The sequence below is a fragment of the Colletes gigas genome, unplaced genomic scaffold (assembly GCF_013123115.1).
Source record: "Colletes gigas isolate AHSC1104 unplaced genomic scaffold, ASM1312311v1 Colletes_gigas_Sc00012, whole genome shotgun sequence".
Taxonomy (NCBI): domain Eukaryota; kingdom Metazoa; phylum Arthropoda; class Insecta; order Hymenoptera; family Colletidae; genus Colletes; species Colletes gigas.
Genome location: NW_025106641.1, coordinates 860,618 through 883,410, shown reverse-complemented (window position 1 = coordinate 883,410; position 22,793 = coordinate 860,618). Strand labels below are relative to the sequence as shown.

The 22,793-nt window shown below is 43.4% G+C and overlaps 1 protein-coding gene across 2 annotated transcripts in view; it reads left to right on the top strand.

Moving 5' to 3' along the window:
• LOC122399003 (DNA-directed RNA polymerases I, II, and III subunit RPABC3) overlaps positions 1-22,793 on the top strand; it is a 56,282-nt gene that overhangs the window by 19,514 nt on the left and 13,975 nt on the right. Inside the window, exons 2-3 of one of the 2 annotated variants that reach the window (XM_043399296.1) lie at positions 4,092-4,175; positions 9,456-9,636. In XM_043399296.1, the coding sequence (XP_043255231.1) occupies positions 4,092-4,175; positions 9,456-9,636 (265 nt within the window). Of the gene's footprint in view, positions 1-4,091; positions 4,176-7,331; positions 7,743-9,455; positions 9,637-22,793 lie in introns of those variants that run through there. The other variant, XM_043399297.1, reaches the window with a different exon arrangement.

The window sequence follows — 22,793 nt, the reverse complement described above, 5'->3', positions numbered from 1 at the left end:
GAGAAATATGGGTATATGTATATCGGGAGGCTTGCCAGCAGGACCAGCAGCGAGAACCCCTCTCGTCCTTGGAGGGGCAAGGAGGGGGGTAAAAACGAAAACAGAGGGAGCCAGAGTGCGACAGGTGGAGAAAGAGCAGAGAGGGGCTGCGGAGGGTGGCATTTCGGGGTGGCGAAGGAGAAGGTGGTACGACGACGAGGGCAGAGAGCGACAGAGGAGGGTAGCTGGAGACCGATCAGCCTGGCTAGAGGGAGGCGGCGGGTAGCGGGCGGCGGGCGGGAGGGAGGTTTAGGGGGTGAGAGTGGCGGTAGTGGGGGATAAAGGCAGGTTCCGTGCGTTTCGTTGGAGAACTCTCGTACCACCGGGCGACCGTAAAGGTCGTCGGTTGCTCTCTCTCCACATTGGCCGCATAGAGAAGTCGAGCAGCTGGCAGCAACGTCAGCAACCAGGAACGGATCAGTCCACCGTGTGCCAGCATCGGGATCCGTCCGTGCTCCCTCCTTGGATCATTCGATGTCGCATCCTCCGCGGCGGAGAGAAGCCCCGACGCAAAATAAATTCACGATATTTCGGCTGCGTTTGGTAACCGAGTCACGGGACGATGGGAAACGTTTTTAACGAGGACGAATCAGGAACCGATTCGGTACCGAGGATCAACCGAGAATCGATTTGACGTGTTACCAGCGCCGGGGACAGTCAACACGGTGAAAAAGTAGATCCAGAAAAAAATGCAGCCCCCGGAAATAATGGCCGGGTAGTCCGGAAATTTTCACGATTCTCCGCGTCGATCGACGTCAACGATTACCGTGAGTAATTGGAGGAAATTCCCCCCTGTAGAATTGACTGCGCGTAGAGGATTTTTCAATTTCCCTTGTTTTACCTTTGTCCCCGTTGCGTTTCGACTCGTCCGCGTTTCGAATTGTTTGCGATCGTTTCGACGTTACCGGGACGCAATCGGTACCAGTGGAGAGGGCTGGAGAAATCAGTGAAATTTGTTCAAAAATATTTTCCATTGGTTGGTTTTTTGGGATCTCGTATCGCAGGAATTAATAATATAGAAACGCAATTTTTTTCACGCTGTGAACATAAGGATTACTCTTTATAGAGCCTTGTGTAATACATCAGAAGAGCACGCTCGAACCATTTTTTTTTTTTTTTTTTTTTTCCGTTATTTACAATAATTTCGTATTCAGCTTGGCTCAATTTTTTTTGTCGTCACCGATGATTCTCGGGTGTTCCTTGCCTATTTTTTTTCCAAGAAATGGTTACACAACCGGAAAACGCAAATTAGGCGTGCAGACACGAGACTCGTTGGCGCGTATTCGTGTTTGCATTGTCTCCTTGGTGTTCTTCCTTTTTCATGAGAAAAGAAAAAAGAAATGGGCCACGACAATATTACGGTGTAATTTTAGGAGGACAAAGAAAGGACTTTGGGCATTAAACGCGATGGATCTCTTTATACTATGAAAATTAATACAGAAAATAACGAGGTAGCCTCGCTTCGAAATGCTGTTTTGCAAATTCCCTCGTTATCTCGTAGCGGGGTTTATCGATGGAATCAATATCGAGTGGGCTTTGAATCGACGTAGTCACAAATATAATAGTCCTAGGTTTGCAAAATAAAATATTTTCTTCTATATAATTGTTTAATTTCAATTTTGGTTATACATTTTTATACAAATTCTTGCACTGCATAGACACATGAAACATACAGTAAAAATGTATATATAAAAAGTAAATAATCGGTCTGTTTCCACTTGTTTAAGGAGATTATAGTTCGGTATCGAACCGACAAATTGACGAGCCTAGAACTCGTCTAGTCTTTACGCGTTTCAATTTCTATTGTAATATAATGATAGGAATAATTGCGCGCGCGAGCTCACCGCTTTAGCATTTATGGACTTGTCGGCGGAACAGATCGAAGTGCATAACACGAGCCGCGCTTAAAATGTGCACTGAGTCACGTCGTCGAAAGACACTTAATTAATTCACACGAATCCGATGCAGGCAATGAGATACATACAAATTAGACTCGCCCCTCGTTCACCGTAATTTCTCGAACGAACATACGGACGATCAACGATAAAAAAAAAAAAATAAGTCCCACGTAATCTATTCGAACGTACGCATTAAAACGACTAAAATGAATGCATAATACTTCATTAGAAATAAATAACAGTTACGACACAACAGCTACTGTCGGGTGCAGGAGAGTATGGCCTTGGAAGGAACGTGGGTCCTCCATTGGTCGTCGTTTTTCTCCCTTCTTTGTTACGCACCCGACTAAACAAAACTCACAGACTGTTATTTATCCATCGTTGTTTCGAGTTTAGAATCCCTCGTAATTTATTCATCATCGGCGATTTTGTATTATTGGTAATTGGACACTTTGACCCTGAACCGATATAAATGACATTTAATGATTTATTTTTTATCAATTGTCTACCGTTGAGCATAGAAATATTACACCTCGACCTTTCATCGGATAATAACACACGTTTTCCAAGCTCGTATATAAGATCAATTTGAAAAAAAAAGATAAAAAATAACAATCATGCTATTTTAATTGCAGCGTAATGTAAGTCCCGTGGCAGTGCGAAGCCATAAACAATCTTTTTCAATCCAGAAAAACAGCGAGCCTTCCCGGCCATAAATCAAGCTATCCGCTATTATTTCGATTTCGTTTTCCCAGCGATGCAATTCCATTTGCCCGAACGTTTGTTATTGCACGAGCAACGGTCGGGCGATCCTGTTACACATTACTATTCTGCTTCTTTGTGGCTCGTGATTTGCTTTTAACGAAGAAAAATCGAAGAGGAGTCGGTTTTGATCGCAAGTATATTCCAAGCGACGCGCGCGCGCCCGTTCGAAATTGCCGCGTCACGCGGACGGGTCCATTGCAATCATCGGCGCAGTGATGCAGCAAAGGTCTTATTGGCTGTTTCGCGAGTACAATGGCGTAGCACAAAGACGAAGCTCCGCGCAAGGACGAATTACATAATACGAACAATACGCTAATAACGATTATTATCGGATACGGGCGAAAATCAGGCGACTCCTCCCAACTTAAGTCGATTCTATTTCCACGACGTTCAGAAACTAATACGAGCATTTTCGAAAATTTCAAGGATACTGCGGTTACGAATCAATACGCGCCCCAGGACGTTCTCGATCTTTTTTTCCTCGAGTTTTCGAGAGAAACAGAGAACTTAACCTCAAAAAGAGAAATACAAAATGACGGGTATTTGGAATATTTTAAAAGCATTACACAAAAATGATATATTATAAAACTTGCATGTACGTTTAATAATAAGATATTTGTTCTACCGAAAATATCGTTTCTTTGATGGGTTCCAGTTCAGGTCGCGCGCTGGGAAATCAGAAAACGTGAAGCTTGCATGGGATCGAAATTTACACGTGTTTCGAGCACGGGGGAAATGAAAAAAATACGGGACGAAAAACACATAGACGGAGGTTCTGCGCGGCAATTATAGCGAGCTTTCTCGTGTAGGTGAAGCTCTTTCGCAGAATCGTCGTCGTCGTGTCCCCCGAGCACGTGTGTGAAAACGCGCTCGCGCGCTCGCTACGTATTCCTATACCGTCGTGTGTGCGCGTTTTCCATGTGTCGGCTCGGCGATAAATTCGTATCGCGAATCGAATGTGATTGGCCGGGCTGACAGTGACGTCAAACCGGTGGGCAGCCGTGAAGTGGCAACAACTCCGCGTTGCGTTCCCCAAGACCCGTGAAAAATATTCGTTTCTTTTTTTCCCTCCGCGGATCGAACGCGATCGAGTGTTACGAAGCCTGTTATGACTCACCTCTGGTTAATACGTATATCACGTGACTCTCTAGCCTTCTTTTTTTAATTTTATTTTTCCACGCGACCCTAAACGCTCCGTTGTTCCTCAGTTTCTCGGACCGATCTCTGTGTGCGCGTGTGTGTGTATAGGACCTATACACGCGTGTGTGTGTTCCGAGGAAACGACTATGTACATATATGTAAACGTATATCCGTCGTCGGGCTGTCTAACGATGGTGCCTTCCCGTTTCTTTTTTCCGGTTCCCCTGGCTGTGTGACGATGGGTTGCAGTGAGCAGGCTCCATTGCGAGTCCGAGTCCTTCAAAATGGACTTGATCCTGGACATCAACAGCTGGCTCTATCCGATGGAACTGGGTAAGCTAATTTCGAACGACTTATTATTACATTTCCCGCATTGGACATCTTGGAATTTTTCATTCTGATATTTAAAACGAATTTATTAAAGAAGACCCGAATTACGAAGTCGAATCGTTTGATACTATCGCTGTGCTCTGCTATTTTTAAGTCGTTTATCTCGCAATACGTTATTGGAAATGTGTTTTGCGCTGATTAAGAAACTACATATCTGGCATCCGTTTAGGTTTTCATTGTTGTTTAGTTTATCTTTAGAACGAGTTACGAGAAAATGAAACATTTGATAATAATATTTTCTGATCTAATATTTATAAATATAAATATCTAATAAGAGGTAGCATCGTATTTATTTGGATCGACGTTCTCGAAAGGAGGGGGCGTGACCATGAAGGGGCGCGTTTTACGGATCCAAAGAGGCGGAACAAATACGAGTAATACAAAAAGAATTTGTAGATAATTTTGGCGTAACCTTGATAGCTTAAATGATAGAATTCACACCGGAAGAAGCGTCATATGGTACTCGTTATGGCACGTCGACAAGATTGACGGTTCGTTCTCGGTGATGATCCATGGGCCAGCCGTATATTCTGATCGCAGAAATAAAAATACCGCAGAAAATATATCTCCGGCGAAGACTTCGTAGGTTGTTGACGATACATCGTCGCGCTCCGCTTGAATTCTTCCAAGTCTGCGAGATTCGATCTCGTAACCGAGCACGGCTGTCGTAAGATCAGTTCGACGGATGATTTATGGGCTGTTTTTTTCACACGGGGAAACGGTGTCGGCGAGAAAGTTGTGTTTAGAGAATTTTTGCAGCTTGTCTGTAATTTTTCAAATATTCTATTTTGGATAGAATATGTGTGCCTGTACTTTTTCAAACAGCGAGCATAAAGTCTAAATATTTATTCATATTTTGTCCGCAAATATTTGAACGTCATATTTTAAATTTGGATTAGAATATTTGGTAAGGAGGTTTTTCAGTCTTGTTAGACCGTAGACATTCGTGTCCGTGACTGTCGTCGAAAGGGGAAAGTAATTAAACAGTCTTTGTTGGCGAAGGATAGCCAGCTTGAAGCTTGCCATCGCATGAAAATTCTGTTTGCCATATCGCAGACGTGCTGTCACGACTCTGGTGTTTGTTTACGTCGCCTGTCTCACGGACCTGGTGTATGTACTTAATCGATACACTTGCAGCGTGAATTTTGCAGAGTTAGCACAGGGTTTGCAGTCCCGTTTAATTGGCGTTCGTGTTTAAAATAGTTGGTAAACGTGTATGTACATACGTATATTCCCAAGGAGTCGGGTGTCGTTTTAGTAGCTATTTCTTCATAGTCGAGATACACGGTCAATATTGGAGAGAGATCAACAGCAAAATCTTGGCTCGGAGATTCGTAAAACGTTAAAACGCGAAGAAAATGAACGAAACGTTATTGAAAATAAAAAAAAAAATTATTGTAGCAACCAGAAACATTTTTAAAATAAACATCGCCTCGAATTTTATAAAGCGCAGAAACAATATTTATGTGCTCGTGAAAGTCGCGGAATGTCTGAAACGCATTTGGCAGCCGCGATAGAATCGAGATTTCTATTTTCTTTATCAAGCGAATTTTGAAAAGTTCCCGCATCCGGTCACGTATGCTAAAATCATTTACATTCCAAGACCATTCCTCGTTTGTTTTATAAGCTCGGTAGGTGTCGTGTGTCCGAAACGTTGATAATGATACGCGTCTCTGCACGCGATCGATGTCAAAGAATCGATACCCACCTTCCTCTCAGCCCTTTGGTAAACGTGACACGTGTTTCGCGCTAACGGGCACACGTGCTACGCGACGGCCTTTTTATTCTCGCTGCCACTTCTCTCCGCTTCTTGGCTAGACGTCGTAAGGACGACCCTGGTAAAGGACACTGGCGGAACGTGTTCCGCGCGACTCGAAGCAAGTTGTCTTAACGTGTGTACCCACTCGAAGGTGACTTACATCGTGCTTTTTCTAACGACGAAACGTTCCCGTGGCACGATACGAGGATTGAAGAATCAGTGCACCATCTCTTTTTAGAATCCCCGCAATTTATTTATTTTTTTAATATTAAATTCCAGTACGAACATTTATTCGTATTCTTCGGTTATTTTTCCGATATTAAAACGAGAGACATGTATTTGCATTTTTCTGTATTTTTTCCAACGTCGAGTTTACATCATAATATATATATCCATAATTTATAAGTACAATAGACGAAGATCGAAGTAGACATATTTCGGTGCAAAATTTTTTGGATCAACCACGTGATGTTTGTAATCGTAAACATGGTAAAAGAAAGGGGAAGGAGGGGGGGTATTCGTGATAAACGTGCATTGGATTCGTAAGTGTGCCCAAGGCTACGCCACGCTGCAGCAAAGCAACCCATCCCCTTCCCTTGGAATATCGTCATTTTGACTCGCCCTACGGACAGTTCTGGATGTATCCCGTTGATTCGGGTGCTGCAGAGGGAGCGGGTGCGTCACAGCCCACTAGTATTAGGAGTGGGGGGTTGGGGGTGGGGTGAACCGCATCGTCGATCCACCCCTGCCTGCTTTCTGTGTGTTTACAGATTCATATCCTGTTTCCCTGCCTCCGGTTTCGAGAATGGTTTCCTTTCTATGTCTCGTTTGACCCTAGACTAATTTCTGCAAACAGCTCGACTTTCTTTCTTTCCTTCCTTATAGTTCTTACGTCAGAAAGTTTAGAAATTATCGATAAAAAAATGAAGAGAGTAGTCGATGTGCGCGCGTGTCTTATTTTTTCGTAAGTGTTCCGAACTGGAAAGAAAAAATGTAGAAGCTGCAAAATAATCGATAGAGAGGGAACCAAAATCGCTTTTACAGCTGTGCGAGTGGGATGGATTTTACAGGAAGGCGGTTGTCGAGCGAGCGAGAGAGCGAAAAGCAGGGGCGGGAAGGAGAACGAAGGTTAGTCCATAGGGCCAGGCAGTCCCGCTGTATTGACGCGCGGCGCGCACAGGCTTGCGCGAGGTGACGCAATCTCCCTCCTCCCGCCTCGATCTGCCTGTGCCACATTCTGCTAGCCTCTCCCCACTCTTGCTCGTTCGTTCCGTTCCTCTCTCCTGCCTCACCCGGCAGCTCCCATAAGTTCAATGCCAAGGTCAAAACGGCCACGACTCGTAGCCGTGTCGGTCGCGATACTCGTTCCGTCGAGAGAAGAAGAACCAGTTGTGTGTGTGTTCGTCTATCGTCGCGTCGTTGTCGTCGTCGTCGTCGTCGTCGTTCCACATCGCGTATTCGCGTTTAACCTTTTCCCCATCGTTGTCGCGGCTACGCGCCGTAAGATTTTTCGTTTCTTTTCGCGCGACTAACCTACATACGCGGCCAGCAATCATGGCGAATCGCGGCGAGTCGAGACGCGTCAACGATTATTCGTCGATAAATGGATGGTTCTCGGGTGCGAGGACTAGGAAGAGGAAAAACGCGTAACCGAATCGCGAGCGTTAATGGTGCGCAATCGGTCGGAGACATTCGTGCGTTATCGTTCGATGTCGTCGAAAGCAGCTCGTGCAGAAGCAAGGTCGTGACAGGTGCGTGAAGAATATTCGCGGAGGACGAGTCCAGGACGTCCTGCGCAGCGAATGCGGATACGCATCGGTACGAAGAATGGATATAAACTATTGTCGTCCTCTCTCGCTCTCTCTTGATAGTGTTTGACGTCACGAGACAAGATGGCGGATTTCGGTAGACTCGGGACAGTCGTTAAAGCTCTCTATACCAGGATGGTTGACGTTTCCGATCGTGCTGCACGGTACCAGTTCTCTGATACATCGATTCGTGGTTGAATATTGTTTTCCAAGTGTGTGTTGATTATCGCAGAGAAAAAAAAGAACGGAGAATGATTTTTACGAGTCGCATTAAATTTCGAAACGAAATTAAGCGTTTACGATACGGTGTCGGTGGTAAACGTCTAAATGCAGAGTCTTTACGTCGACGACTAAATACATACAGCTTACCCGGAAAGCGCTAATGCATCCACACAAGCGAATGAACGGTATACGTTGCTGTCAGTGTCAAGGTTAACGCGGCAAATCACGCGAACGAACGTAATTCTTCGCCCGGCTCGCATTATGTAGTAAATATGGCCGCCGGGGATATAATACGGTGTTGTACATCGTTCAACTAGGTAATCTATAATCGTTGTACCACTATTATGATGTAAGTCGGTCCCGCATAAGCTTCGTAACATGATCAATTGATTATGCAGATATCCCCCAACTTGGTTTCATTCGATGTTTCCTTTGTCTACTTCACTGGCACTGCCATGGCTGGGTAATATCGACCACCGTGCTATATCTATCATCGACATAGTGCGGACTTAACCTTGACCCTTGTTCCCCGAGCTCTTACATACGAACTCGGTGTTTCCTAGCGATGGAGCACATCAAACGTTCCATATCTTTCATCGAACTTGGTATCTATCGCTCTGATATTTCGTGTCATGGGTGTCGACGACGTTTTCGCTTTCCGTCGTTTTCACGTGTCCCAGTTTCCGTCGCTAGACGTCCTTTACCCTGATAGGCTAACCTCTTTCCAGGCGTCCCTTATTCTCGGTCTTCCTTGCCTTTCATCCTTCGCCCTTTTTTCTTGCTCTTCCGTTACGTGAACGTTCCAAGCTTCATTGAAGGGCCCGACATATGTAAATATACACGTAAATACGCGCAGGATTCTAATTTACGTTCAATTATTATCGCCTGCGAGAAAATTGCACTTTTTACGTATCTCTTTGCGCTAGTAGTTTCCGCTCGAGTCGATAACATTTTATCGCAGCAATTTTCTGAACCTTTCCTACCTCGTGTCGATCTCTTGCATAATCAACGACAAGCTGAGATAATCGTCGGCGACGTATTACAGTTTTCGCGCGTTCTTCCGCGGTGCTATGTGCTCGTGCCACTTCTCGAACACGTAATCGTAGAAAAAAAAGTCTGCCGACCAAATGCTCGCATTTTTAATGGAATCGCGCAGAAATGGCGAGGGGGACAAGGAGGGCCTATTGGCTTTACGCGATCAACCGTAAATCTCGTTAAAAGTACCGAAGCACGCGCCTCTGCAACGCCCCCAATGTATTTTCGATGCAACTGCCTTGGAGTTTATTATTAAACGTCCACCTTCCTGTTCCGACATTGCGCGTTCCGTGATGCTTTAATGTTTCATCGGAAAGGAAGGGTATATATTTCGTTACTTTCCGCAGAAATGTTGTTCACGGTTTATCTTTATCGGAAATATTTATTTTCTTGTTGCAGGGGATAAGTTTCGTCTGGTTCTCGCGACGACCTTGAGAGAGGACGGCTATCCGGATGGAGGGGAGTGGAACGCGACGGAACAGGAAGGAGGCTCCAGGGCAGACAGTTTCGAATACGTGATGTCTGGAAAGGTTTTCCGAATCGAGGGCGACGAAGCCAGCAACGAGCCCAGCAGCAGATTGTAAGTGAAATATTTCAGTTTTCTTCGTTTGTACATTAGTCTGCGATGGCACTGGTTAACAGAATAAAGTTTGCGTTAAAATTAACGTTATTTCGAGTCGAGTTCGGTGCATGATCGAACCTAACTCGGGACCGTCGCATTCGCCTGGACTAGCCGGGCGGTAGACGGCGGCCATTTTGGAATAGTAGAGTTAGGAAGAAGGAGCCTACCGACGTGCTCGAATAGTTGGTTCGAGTTTTCTTTTCATGATCTGATATGCCAATTGTTCGGTATCTTTGAAACGTTTGAATCGTAAAGTGTGTGCATGGAATGCGCGTTTACATTTCCAACGCTATTTTATTCTGTTACGAACCGGCCGTAATCGCTTCGCGTATCTCGTGCGTGCACGCACGTCACAGTATGACGTCATTCGTACGCGTCGTTGCGCGCGTAAACGCGCTCTCTTTCTGCTGTGAATCTCTGATTGGCTCGCTTCCAGTGCTCAATGAAGTCTCGTGAGTTTTTTTGAAACGTGTAAGTTCCAAAAAATTGCCCCAGAAACAAAGGTCGCGTCGATATTTGCGACACGAAAAGAATACGGACAAACGTAACTTTTCGGTACGACTACTTTGGAAAATATCCTGAAAGTGGTCCATGTTAAGAAAATGTGTAGAGAGCGTATAAGAAAACAGTATACGTTTAGAAACGAGCGTTTCTTGGAATTTTGTGCGAATAGGTTAAAAAGGAAAAAGTAAAAAGTAAACCAAGTATTTGTTACTTACTTCTATTCACGTAGACGTATGTCAAATATAAAAAATTGATATTTAGTAGTAGGAAGTAGGTAGGGCTTTTGTTTATTAGAAAACGTAGCAAGTATTCGACATTAGAATTCTTTGTGAATTGTTTGGGGAGAGAAAGTTGCATCGTGGTGGAGTTCCGCGATAACCCTGACTTGACCGACTTATCGTTTAACCTTGAAACTCGATTCCTACCGCGTATGCAGTCAATGTATGCAGCGAAGGCCGCTTTGATGTTTGATCAGTGCAGGTTGTGTCGTAAACCGTATATACGCGAACTTCTAGTATCGTGCACGTTCGTATTGTTGAAAATGGAAATGTGCAGTGTTGGTCGAGGCTCGATAAGATAAAGCGATGCAAGCTCGCCGTGTGGTGCGTTAACGAATTTTAAAGTGGTACGTGGAGATTACGTAATTGTTGTATGTACGTCCTAAATTCCTCTATTATTCCCTCAAACATATTCCGTTTCCACTAGATTGTTTAAAACAGAGATAAAAGAATGAAAATATTAATAATAAATTTGTGGGAACGCGTATGATAGGAGCATAACCTATACAAGGAGTTACCGAAACGAAGAACTCGTGGTATTTATTAACAATGATGGTTTGATCTTTTTTTTGAAGCGCGGAGAATTATTGTTTCGATCCACCATTTTTGACGTGTCAGAAAGTTTCGACCAAAGCCTCCTCTCTCAGCCATATCGCACCAAGTGCTTAACGCCACCTGGCAACTCTTTCCATCGCCGCAGAATTAATTGGACAGATACTCGTCGTTGTAGCGCGAAGAATGATTGCAAAATCAATTAACTTGTGACAGTTTGCGATTTATTACCGGGACATAACTATCGTGGGTTTAGTGTCCCGGTGGGGAATGCATCGTCCGAACAGCAATTCGCTTTCAGCTCCTTGAATGCTTTCGTATCGATTTATCGATCTCTTTGTTGCACATAATCTACGGTTCTCACGCTATCTTCGTGTACGTGTTTGCATTCAATCGTTATCAGAGATTTTATCTTATTCTTCGGTCGTGTTCGTGTCCTTGAAAAAGAACTCGGCCTAAAATCGATCGTTTCTTTTCGATAATGATACCGTTGTTTTTAATTTTTGTATTTTATTTAATCGCCCTCGATTTTGCTTTGTCTTTATTCTAAAACTGGCAAGGAAAGGAGGTTATGTACGAAGGAAGACCGAAGAAAGTTCCCCCCTGAAGAAATTGAAGAAAAAGATGTGTGTCAACGTTTACACGTACAATCGATAACCAAATGTTAGATTAACAATGGTTCTTGGACGAACACGTTCGTTTAATATCAAAATCGGAAGGGTTTTCAAAGGTATCGACAATTGAGAGGAGTCGCGAAAAGACCACACGCTATTGTTCACCATATTCGGTCGGTAAAAACGGACGGAGGCACCGAAACGGGCTCTCGGAGAACAGGGAGCCACTCTGCGTTCACTCGGTGGGTAATGAAGCGGGTGAACACAGCTGGTGGTATCTCAATTTTCTGAGAGCGTTGGCAACCCATTGAGCATTACCTGCTGGCACCCTGTGGTGGTTTTGTGGAAGAGTAATGGCTCTGTGATATCTCCGAAGAAACCAAAGAAAAAGGACGCATCGCGTACAGAAATATTTAAGCTTCATCGGTACATAAGGAGTCACAATATGTATATCGCGACTAAACATTTCTTGGCGCTCGTTGCTGTCTGACAGTGACCATAAAGAAAAATCATGCAGGTGTTCCATATTACCGAAGACATTCCCAGCTCGTTTATTCAGTGTGGCGCGCGATGCGTACGCCTTCCGGTAGCGCGAGCCTGTGAAAACGGGAGCGTCGCAGCTGGGAAATGAAATATTGATCAGGGTCACTGGAGACCCCGGGATACGAATATAGAGCTAATCCCCCAACGAATGGAAATTGCACACACGAGACGTTGTCATACCGGTGGTGCACCGGCGAACTAATTTGCCCTCGTCATCTTTGGCCTTTGGTCTTTACGCCATTTTGATTTTTAATTAATTCCAGATATTCAATTGCAAATTGATACTTGCATTTTCGAGCAGTGTTTGATGGTTTTTTCTTCGAACGAACAATGGTGCGTGGATCATAGAAATATTTGAGATATTCTTTTTTATATATTTTTTTTTTATAATATGTGGTTCGTGCAGTTGGGGGAACGGGGGCGAAGTGTGACCGTGTGCACGCGTGACTGCGTCGAGACGTGTTTTCGCATTGGTCGACGGCGCGCGACGCGCTAGGATGCGCACAAGGTCGCCCGGGCTGTCAAAATCAGCTGACGCTCTGGCGACCAATCAGCTGATCTCCAAGCACCGAGGGAGACTCGTCGCTTTTGACCTTTCAGCCATAAAGGGCGCGTGGTCTCGACTTCTCTTAAATTACATCCCACTTCTTTCATTATTTTTTCGTTTATTTTATTTTTATCGATAACGGGTGAACCAATTCGATCTCGTAAGAAAAGACTCGAGTATTTTCATTTTTGTTTTGAATAAAATCTTCATCGTGTATGAAATTCGATTAATTAAATCGATTAATTTCCTTACGGGAGATTAATATGATTACGACTCACTCAAGATACCCATGATGCATTCATTAAAATCGTTGTGACATGTCAAACTGTAATATCTCGAATGACATCATCCCTCGCCATTATCGCGATTAAATGTTCCTGGACGAAAGCAATCGGTGGAGGTTCTCGTTGCAATCGTACGTTTCAGCATTGAAAAATAACGTTCGCGGTGATTAATAGTCGGAATAGCTGAAAATACGAGCGTAAGAAACGCCGGGGGGGAGACACATTCATCGTTGCGGTGATCCAATGCCGAACATTTTAAGCTCTTCAGGCCTACTGTACATTGTCGTGTACGTGGACAGTATAATTAATTTTGTTAAATAATAAACGATCTTTGTTTCAATATTTTTCTTCTTTATAAATAGTTTATTTATAAATAGTTTATTTATAAAGAAGATCTTTATAAATTAATGCCAAATGTTTCAACAAAACGTAACCGATAATGAATTATTATCTGCCAGCAAGCGACTCGTTGGAAAATACGAGCTTGAAGCTGTACATAGTGTAAGCCGTATTTTCTGTTATGTTCGACGGGCGCACCGGTGCACGGAAACGAAGCTACGGGAGTTCGATAATTATATCGCGATAGCATAATTAGTATAATTGCATCGTATTGTCGTAATTATATCTTGATTAAATCTCGATTGAAATCTCCGTTTTTGTAACGGTGAAGCGTTTTGCAAACACGAGGCTGCGTAAACGGATCGTTAAACGAAATTGTTCTGACAGTATATACACTGGGTGTCGTTTCAAGTAGCGATCGTTGAAATTAAAATAATTCGAAAATCAGTAGTCGCGATTGGTGCATTAAATGATATAAAATTCCTATTAAGAGGAATCGTTTAGTTCGATACAGATCGCCGACCCAATAAGTTAGTCAATAAATCTATCCTACGCTTGCGGTGGACGCACATGGGCGTCGACAAACACGATCGTAGGCGTACGTTTTATATTCAAGGTCTTCAGCGCCCAAAGGTTTACACGCACACATAATTAAGAATGTATAATTGATACGTTGAACGCAGCGTGGAACATGTTTGATATACCCAGTAGTGTTTTCCAAAATGATGTACGTTTTTATTCAAAAGTATCAAAAAAATGTTACTTCGTGTCGTAAAGATGGACAATATGGTTTAATTCGTTGTTAGAGATTTTTAATCCGGGCTAGAATTTTATCGAACGGTCGAATTCCTCGGAGTCGTAAATACAGACCAGCGCGAGTCGGTGGAAAATTTAACCGCCACGTCATTCGACGTTAGCGTTGGAAGAAAACTCGCGGAGAAGAGGAGTAGAGACGCGCGTAAAAATGTCGCGTTATAGCTCGTCACAAAGGGGCGTAAAGAGCGGAGGAGGATTACGTAAGGTTTGCGGTGCAGCGTCGGCGGAGTTAGAGCCGCGCGTTTTTGGCAAGGAAAAACGTTTTCGTTTCTGTTCCGACGGACGCTCGCAGTGTATTATTGGCGTTTGATCGCAGGTGCGCGTACGTTTCTTGGGGACGTAAATAATCCACATTCTTTGCTTTTAAGATACGAGATTTGCCGGTGGAAAGGCTGAATCCGACGAATGGCGTTGTTCTAAAATTAAATTTATTACGCGGAAGAAGAAAATTCATTTTATATAAATAGGTTACGTAAATGCAAATTAATTTAGAACAACGTTCCATCTCGCTTAGATTCGTTTCTGGTTATTTATATTGCATTTTACAAGTACCGATATAGGGTGGAAATAAGGTTTTAAACGTTGGAACGAAATCATTTTATTAATATGAAATTGATGTATCGAATAGTACAAGATTCGATTTTACAGACTATTGGCGATCAGGGCGTAAATACCCTTTATGAGAATGGCAAGTTTATCGGTGACAAAAATGCAGTGCATTACCTCGGTATAATATTTCAGTATTAATATCAGGATCAATATTAATACGAATATAGATATCAGCATAAAAGTGAATATCAGTATGAATATTGACGCAATATTATTTCCTTCCTTGTCGTTCATCACGATATATTTACGTACAATTGGATCGAAGTAGATTGCAAGAATAGTGTAACCTGATAGGTTGAAATATTGCAACACCTATTCCGTACGCTACTGGTCGGCTCGTAGCCTTGTACTTTAGAGGCTTTATATACATTACACACAGGCACCTCGGAAGAGCGGAAGGAGGAAGGGAATGCATCGTCACGTAATGCAAGCATTATGCAATCCACCGTCGACCGTGTGTGCTAACAGAACAGCTGATCTTTTTTACCTGCTAGTGTTTCACGTTTCCATCGTCGATCGAGTTTCAAATAGAGACGCGTAAACTTTTCTCGAGATAATAAATAACGAATAAAAATCAACGGCAATTTATTCGGCTATTAAATTTTTATTTTTTGATCGTGAAATAATTTTATTCAACATTCGTTTACCTTTTACTCGCGATAAAGTATTTTTGAATACGACGTATGGTAAAATATTGGATCGCGTTGATGCAAAAATATGTAGTTATAGTTGGAAACAGGGTCGTTCGGGTCACACGTTCGACAAGACTCTTTTGCACGACTATCAAATTCCGGGATCTATCCCCGAAAATGGATGCTGTCGAATAGACGGCGACCTCTTCGCTTTCGGGTCCTCTAAACTCGGTGGCCCCGTAAATCCGTTTCGAAACTTGGACGCAACGCGCCTCTGTGTGTGTGTGTGGTTGGTAACGCACCGTAGGCTCCCTGGAGTTGGTGGCGTTGACGTCACGCGGCGCTGAAGGGGACACGGCTCGAGTTATTCGATTACGTTACATTAATCCGAGCGGTACGATTCTGGTCTGCTTCTCGCAGTGACGCATCCACGTGTAGTTTCACGTCTAGTTAGAGGCTTTAATTCCGCCACAGATATATACCAGATATTACCACCTCGACTTCCGTCGTTGCCGCTACGCGTAGCGAAAAATAATTCGTATAGAATTAGAACGGTTTGTTTTGAACGTTAGTCTTCTCGCGTGCGGACGCGCAGAGGACGCACGGAGGTCGTTCGATGTTTTGTTTTTACGCAGTTAATATTTTCTCCGATCCACGCTGAATTTGATTCCAATCCAGGAATCCTCCCTTCTCGATCTGCCCGGCATCTGCGTGCGTCGATCAGGGTTGATCGAGTCCGAGCCGGAATTATTCCGAATAATCGAATCACGTGTTTCTCGTTAAAACGATGTAGGTCAACGGGGACGATATCGACGCCTCAAACTTCTCTGTTTGATGAACGCGCCATGTTACCGCTGCACGCGAGAATGATCCGCGCGCGTGATTTCACGGATGTTCCCCTCCGCGCGCGCCTCCGAACACACGTGCAACTTCTCGTTCCCTAATATCTCCTTTTGTGCCTCGGCTCTGGTAATCGATACCTCTGACATCTCTTTGTCTCCGTAGAGAGAAAGACGACCAGACAGAGACACGTAACACCGCCGAAACATATTTTTCTCGTCCCTTTGTCCTCTGTTGTTTCGTGTTACATGTACACGGTGAGACACAAATTAGTCCCCACGATTTTTCCTTTCGATGGACTGACAAAAAAATACTTCTTAGCGAAGTTGAATTATTTCAAATAATATTCTTTTGTTAAAAGTGACTGAAAAATCGTGGGGGCTGATTTATTAACCTGTGACGTTATCGTAGGCTGGGTTACTTTCTAGCGAAAATAAGGTGAACGATTCCGAGTCTAACGTTTATTATTTATTCTAATCGAATTAGCGCCAGTCTTACAATCGCGATAATTAATCAAACGGTAACCCGAGTTCTTAGTTCTGGGGGACAGCGTCGCCAATGTATAAGGATCGATTCGTCGATTTTCCAAAGATTCCCTTTGGTAAATAGCGCGCGCAACAGCTTCCGTTCCGTAGACCGATATTCGCAGGCTCCGGCCAGTTGTTCCCGGACACGAGCCCCAGACTCTCCGGTTTCCAGGGGTGACCCAGTTTCGTTTATCCCCTCACTGTCGGCCAGCACCTGCCTGGCGAACCTCCACCACCTACGCAGAGAGTTCGCCAGGCTTTCCAGATGGAGCTTGGTCCACCTACTGCCCCCTCCCCCTTCCCCCCAAGTAACTTCCATCGAATCCATTTTTATTAATCAGTTTCCTGTTACTTTCACGCGTTTCCTCTCTGCGATGCAACGGTGGTTACGGTGCCCAAGCAAATATTCCAGAATTTCAAAAAACTAACATTACCGATCAATAGACTGCGGATTTTTATGCAAATTCATATTTCGATTAATAGAATTAACGGAATGAGAGCTTTTTAGAGGGTTGCTTCAATCCCTAAATATATTAATTCGTATCTTGCTTTAAATATTTCTTATATATTTGCACATTAAGTTTTTTACTTTTTTCGAAAATTAAAATTTCCCATAAATGCATAAACATCCGCAGTCTACCGATCAAACTCTTAACAAAGTGTCGCTTTGTCGTAATATTTTAATAATAATATGCAGAATGATAATCCATCCGTGGGAGAAATTTTAAAGAAAATCAAGAATACTAATTTGTTGATCGAGACTTCGTTAACAAATGATTAACGTTTAAGGTTCCGGCTGTAGAAACACTATCTTTAAACAAATTTAATAATTTGTTAACGAAGCCTCGATCAACAAATTAGTATTCTTGATTTTCGTCTTATTTTGGCATCTAGAATCTCCCATTAAAATTTTTCCCAGCTTTCACGGTATAAAATCCTCGACAGCGCCGCCCACGTCGTTCCAATAAAAATGGCTGATCCCCGAGATTCGAGTTCTTCTTTTCTTTATATTTCCATCCTACGCGGTCTCGTGATCCCATTGTTTTCCCGGTTTTCCGAGTTTCCCTCTTGCGTGGGCGGATGGTGCACGTGTACCACGGCAACTTTCCCCCCCTCTCTCTCATCCGTTCGGTTGATTTCTCTTTCCGATGCACGCTCGCACGCGCACCCTTACCAGGAACTCTCCTGGGAAAAGGTCAAACAGTCAGAGGCCAACCTACGGGAGAAATTAGGTCAACCCCTGACGGTCGCTCGTGCATGAATCCCCTGGCCTTTTCTCGCTGCGTGGCAGGGGATGCCAGGAGAGCTCCAGGAAGCGTGGGCGTCTCGTCGACGGCGGGAAGAAATGGGTTACGCTCAGGAGCAATCGGAATAAGGGTTTTCGGAACAAATTGAAAGGAAGCTCGGACGTGCAGAAATCGACGCGTAAGATTTCTTAATAATATTCCCAACAATTTGGGGACATTGAATCTCAACGCCTTCCTCTAAAAAAAAAGTTTGATCCGTTTTGGTATACTTTACCTTTTATCTACGTTATTTCGATGAAAGTTTAAAACTTGGTTGTCACGGAGAATTTAAGTCCAACGTTAACGGAGAAGAAAATCGTTCCTGGGTCTGAAAGAATTCGAGGATGGCGGGCGCAAGGTGTTAAATGGGTTAATGGTCAATAAGCGTGTAGAGGGACACGAGGCTTTCGATGGGTAGAACAATTTGTCGATAGTTTGTCATTTATTCAAGCGAACGGAGCCGTGGCTGGGAACGCGTCCTTGGCCCTATTACCATCGAGCAAACTATGGTGCCCTTAATACGTACCAAGGTTGAGACCCGTTGGTGTAAAGATGTCCCTCCCGCGCGCGCAAGAAGCAAAAGCTAATTAACCCGATCGATAGCGTCTCTTCCTTTTCTCCTACTTATCTGTCCCAGCTGTTTTCGTCGTCAATTTAATCCTAGAACGACGGTGTACGATTTTTTTTCTGTGTAAAATATGCAACTAGTTTTAAATAATTGTTCAAAAAATGTAGGGAAGTGTAACAAAAATAGAGAAAATTCTTTCGAATAAAATCGAGTCAACACGTTTATTAACAGGATAACAAGATCGATCTAAGAATGAAGAAATCTTCGGTTGTCAAGATTCTTGGGTTTAACATATTCCTGAAATCTCCATAAACATTCTTTATTCCTTGGAACGCAACGCAAGACGCCTCTAATGAGATCCTTTCGCGACGTCGTCTTTTTCCCCCTTGATTTCTGTCTCGTTGAATGCAACTCGAGACGAAGAACGTCGAGAGGCGAGAGGCGTGTTTTGTGTATGTTTAGATTTCCATTTGGTAGTCCAATTTGTTTCTCCGTGGATCAGAAAAAAATAACGAGAGTTTGTTCTTTCACCCGGTATATTTGAATGGGAAACAACGTTCCCAGGACGAGATACACCAAAGGGGGGGTTTGAATTTGGTGTGCTTGGTCCTCGAACGCGGAAAATGTTCGATAGCTCGAGGCCTCCTCTCGCCTGCTTTTGACTGGAAGGTGCTATTCCACCCCCGTACCACCACCCATCCTCGTTTCTGGACGGGGTTGAAAGAGGAAGAGCGGGAACGCGGGGGAGGGATCGCTGACGTCATACCGCGAGCTTGTATTGCGATTGTGGCGGTAGAGATCAAAGAGTAAGGGATTAAAGGAAATTATGCGCGCAATGGAGTTTGCTAGGCGCGATTTAAAAACAAAATAAACATCGATGAAAACTTATATTAATGCTTGCTGTTAAAAGTGCCACGTGTAAAGGTTTTTTGAATGATTTAAATAATAAAAATCTCTTCCAATTTGATACGTGTGCTCGGTAGACGTAAGAGCAAAGGGGGGATCGATTTCTCTTCTTCGTAAAAGCGTAAAAGATGTACGCGTCCCAAAATTTCCAAGAACTCATAAACTGCAAACGGATTGTATTCCGTGAAATTAAGGTCAAGTTGAGCAAAGCATTAGAGGACCTCGAGCCCTTGCCACTTCCTGGATGGGGGTTGAAACAGGCCTGTTACTCGGCTGCCAATCGCAGGCCAGCCCGCTCGATCCAATTACTCGACCTGTCTGTCGTAATCGAGAACACCGAGTCACTCTGTCGCGCGTTTCACGTACAATGTGTCGGACAATTATTCGAGAATATTTCAGACGGTGTGAAAACTCGGCTACGGTTATGAAAAATTTAACAGAGACGAATAGGTCACGATACTTTCGTTGCACATATAATTATAATAACAATATATGTATCATTAATTGCTTCTCACGCGCCATAAGTACAGCGAACATATAATTTATATTAATACTACAAAGTCTCTGTGGTATACTTCCGCTATTATTTTTAGTATAACATATACATGATGGACAGAATTCGATGACATATTCTATTCATCTTGATGTCACACAAAGGTTATACATACGATCATACCTACAAAAAAGGATCAGTTTCTGCTCGCGAATACATCCTGTTTGCGACACACTTCCCGCCGTAAAGAATTAACGTATCAATCTCACGCTTGATGTCTCGTAAAAGTATACACCAGCGGGAGATACATTTACGACATGCTTATTCCGTACATAATTTCTTCCTTATAATCTATAATTCCATCTGCCGAAGCGCGGTCGTAAATTCTTTTTCACCCGGTGTATCGTATATCACTCGCCAGAATGTGGGTCGTTCAAATTGATCGCAAAATTTCAAGTCCTATAAAATCGCTTCTATCCAGCGGACACATAACCCCTTTCCTATTGCATTTATCGAGCCATAAGGTTTTAACGTGTTTGTAGAAATTCTTGAACCCGGATACAAAACGTGGACAAACGATTCTTAACCTTTATACACGATTTGCATAGCGCATAAATGCTTCCTTGTTCGAACAATTTTACCGTGATATTAAATTCTACGTATAGTTCGAACGGCGAACCGTTCAAATGGTCCCTAGTACTTGAACCGACCGCTTTCGTTCGCGGCGCTTTTTCTCCGTTCTTCCATAATTCCCCGTTCATTGTTATTTCCGCGTATGGTCGCAGCGTGGGATTCCTACGCGTCACAATGTGTTTATCGCACGTGCTAGAACCGTGACATTGAGACGCGAAGCGTGTGGTAACACAGTTCTTCCTACTTTCGTAGCTAGAATAATCGGCTGTGTGTGTCGTGCAGCCAGCGGCGCTCGTTCGCTCGTTCCCGGGGCCACGTGTTGCTTCGACTTCCCTCGTGCCCCTTCGTTCATCCTCGGCCGCGCCAGCCCGGTTTCTAAGTAGAAAAGTTCGATTCGTGGCCAGACAGGGCGACGCGGCCTTCGAGCCCGCGCTATGGGTCACGGGAGATGCTCTCTCTTTTTCATTTTTTTTCTCTCCACCTTTTCTCGGGACTCTTTTCTTCGATGTCTCCGGGGATAATTATGTCGTTGTTTGCGAAAACCCAGAGGAATATTTCGTCCCTCGACAGTCTCGGCGCAGCACTAATTAACAATCAGACTCTTATTACTTCGCCGTTACCGTAATTGGAGCTTCGGTTGTAATTTAATTGGGATTTAACTAATAAGGACGCGAGAGGCGAAGCGGTGCCCGTGCAGCAGAGGTGGCCAATACTATTATTCACGACATTTATCCAATTAAACAGACACGCACGTTCGTTATGTGATGTAATTTCATTCTGTAATTCAAAATATACTTTTTAGTAGCTCTTTCAATGTCGCGTGGGGAAGCCGTTTCGATCTCAGCCGAGCACCATCAGTCATCAACGTCGACGACGATAAAACTTTTACCCTACGAGTACTTTGAAGGAGAAGAAAGAATGTTTCATGCAAGTCATATTAGGTCAGACGTTTATAGTCAGCCTTTTCGAGGCAAAATTACTTCAGGCTGTCTACATTCTACTTACTCGTACTACCATTTTCCACTTAACCCTAATTCTACCGAGATGTGACTTTGGGTAACATACCAAGTGTGAATAACTGTGGGACCTTGTACATTTATTTAGTAATGACACTTAAATTTTTTATTATAATTTATTGATTTTGTCGTTCGAATAAAATTTTTTCATCTTTGTCTCGCAGTCGCTCAAACTTAGTAGCATTTAGATTAATACGGGACCATTTTGTCTTTCTGCCAGCAATACTTGAACGATAGAAATTGTTTAATGTTATTAATTTTAAACTCGAGCAGCAATTACGTGACGTAGCTTCCTAACGTTTTCACGCTCCAATTAACGATCCAACCCATCCGACCCGCGAATTCTTTTCATATCCGAGCGAGCCAACTGCGCACCTCGAGTTTGTCGCCGAGCCAAACTTCGCGACAATTTTACGGGTGTAAAACAATGCCTGCTTTATTGGCGGGATTGGAGCTTAAAGTAAATGCTTCACTGTGATTGGACGACTCCATATTCCGCATCAACACAGTTTAAATTAATATGAATTTCAATATTTAAAAGTTATTATATTTGATAATCGATAATAAAATATATAAAATACTCGCTCTATTATAGCGATATAGCATTTTTCGTTGATACACATAATTTTCCAATTACTCGGTCAGGCGTGTGTGAACGCAGCTGTACAACTAATTGTACAAGCATTCAATGACTGCGCAACGTAGCGTTTCATGTAACCAGTAAATAAACGCATTAACGTTGATATTAAAACAAATTAAATTTGCCACAATGCTACATCTTTTAACAACGAGATTTAAATGAAAAATCTAAGAAAAAGCATCGAGCAGCGCTATACTTCTGTACCCCCGCATAGCACCTAGTAATTGGCAACAATGCGACTCGTCGAACGTTATCCCATCGAATCGTATTAACCTCCATGGTACTCGACCTATCGCGAATCAATTGCTTCGCGTTGGTCCTTCCTAATCGAGCTATTAATATCGTCGTACAACGGTCGATTAATATCGCCGTGTGCACGTACAGTGGCTCCGACAACACGGGTGCACTTCGAAGGCAATCGATTGTCCCGATAATATAGATCGGGCTCGGTGATTGGCAGTGTCTAATTTTAGATTTCTGGTGCTAGC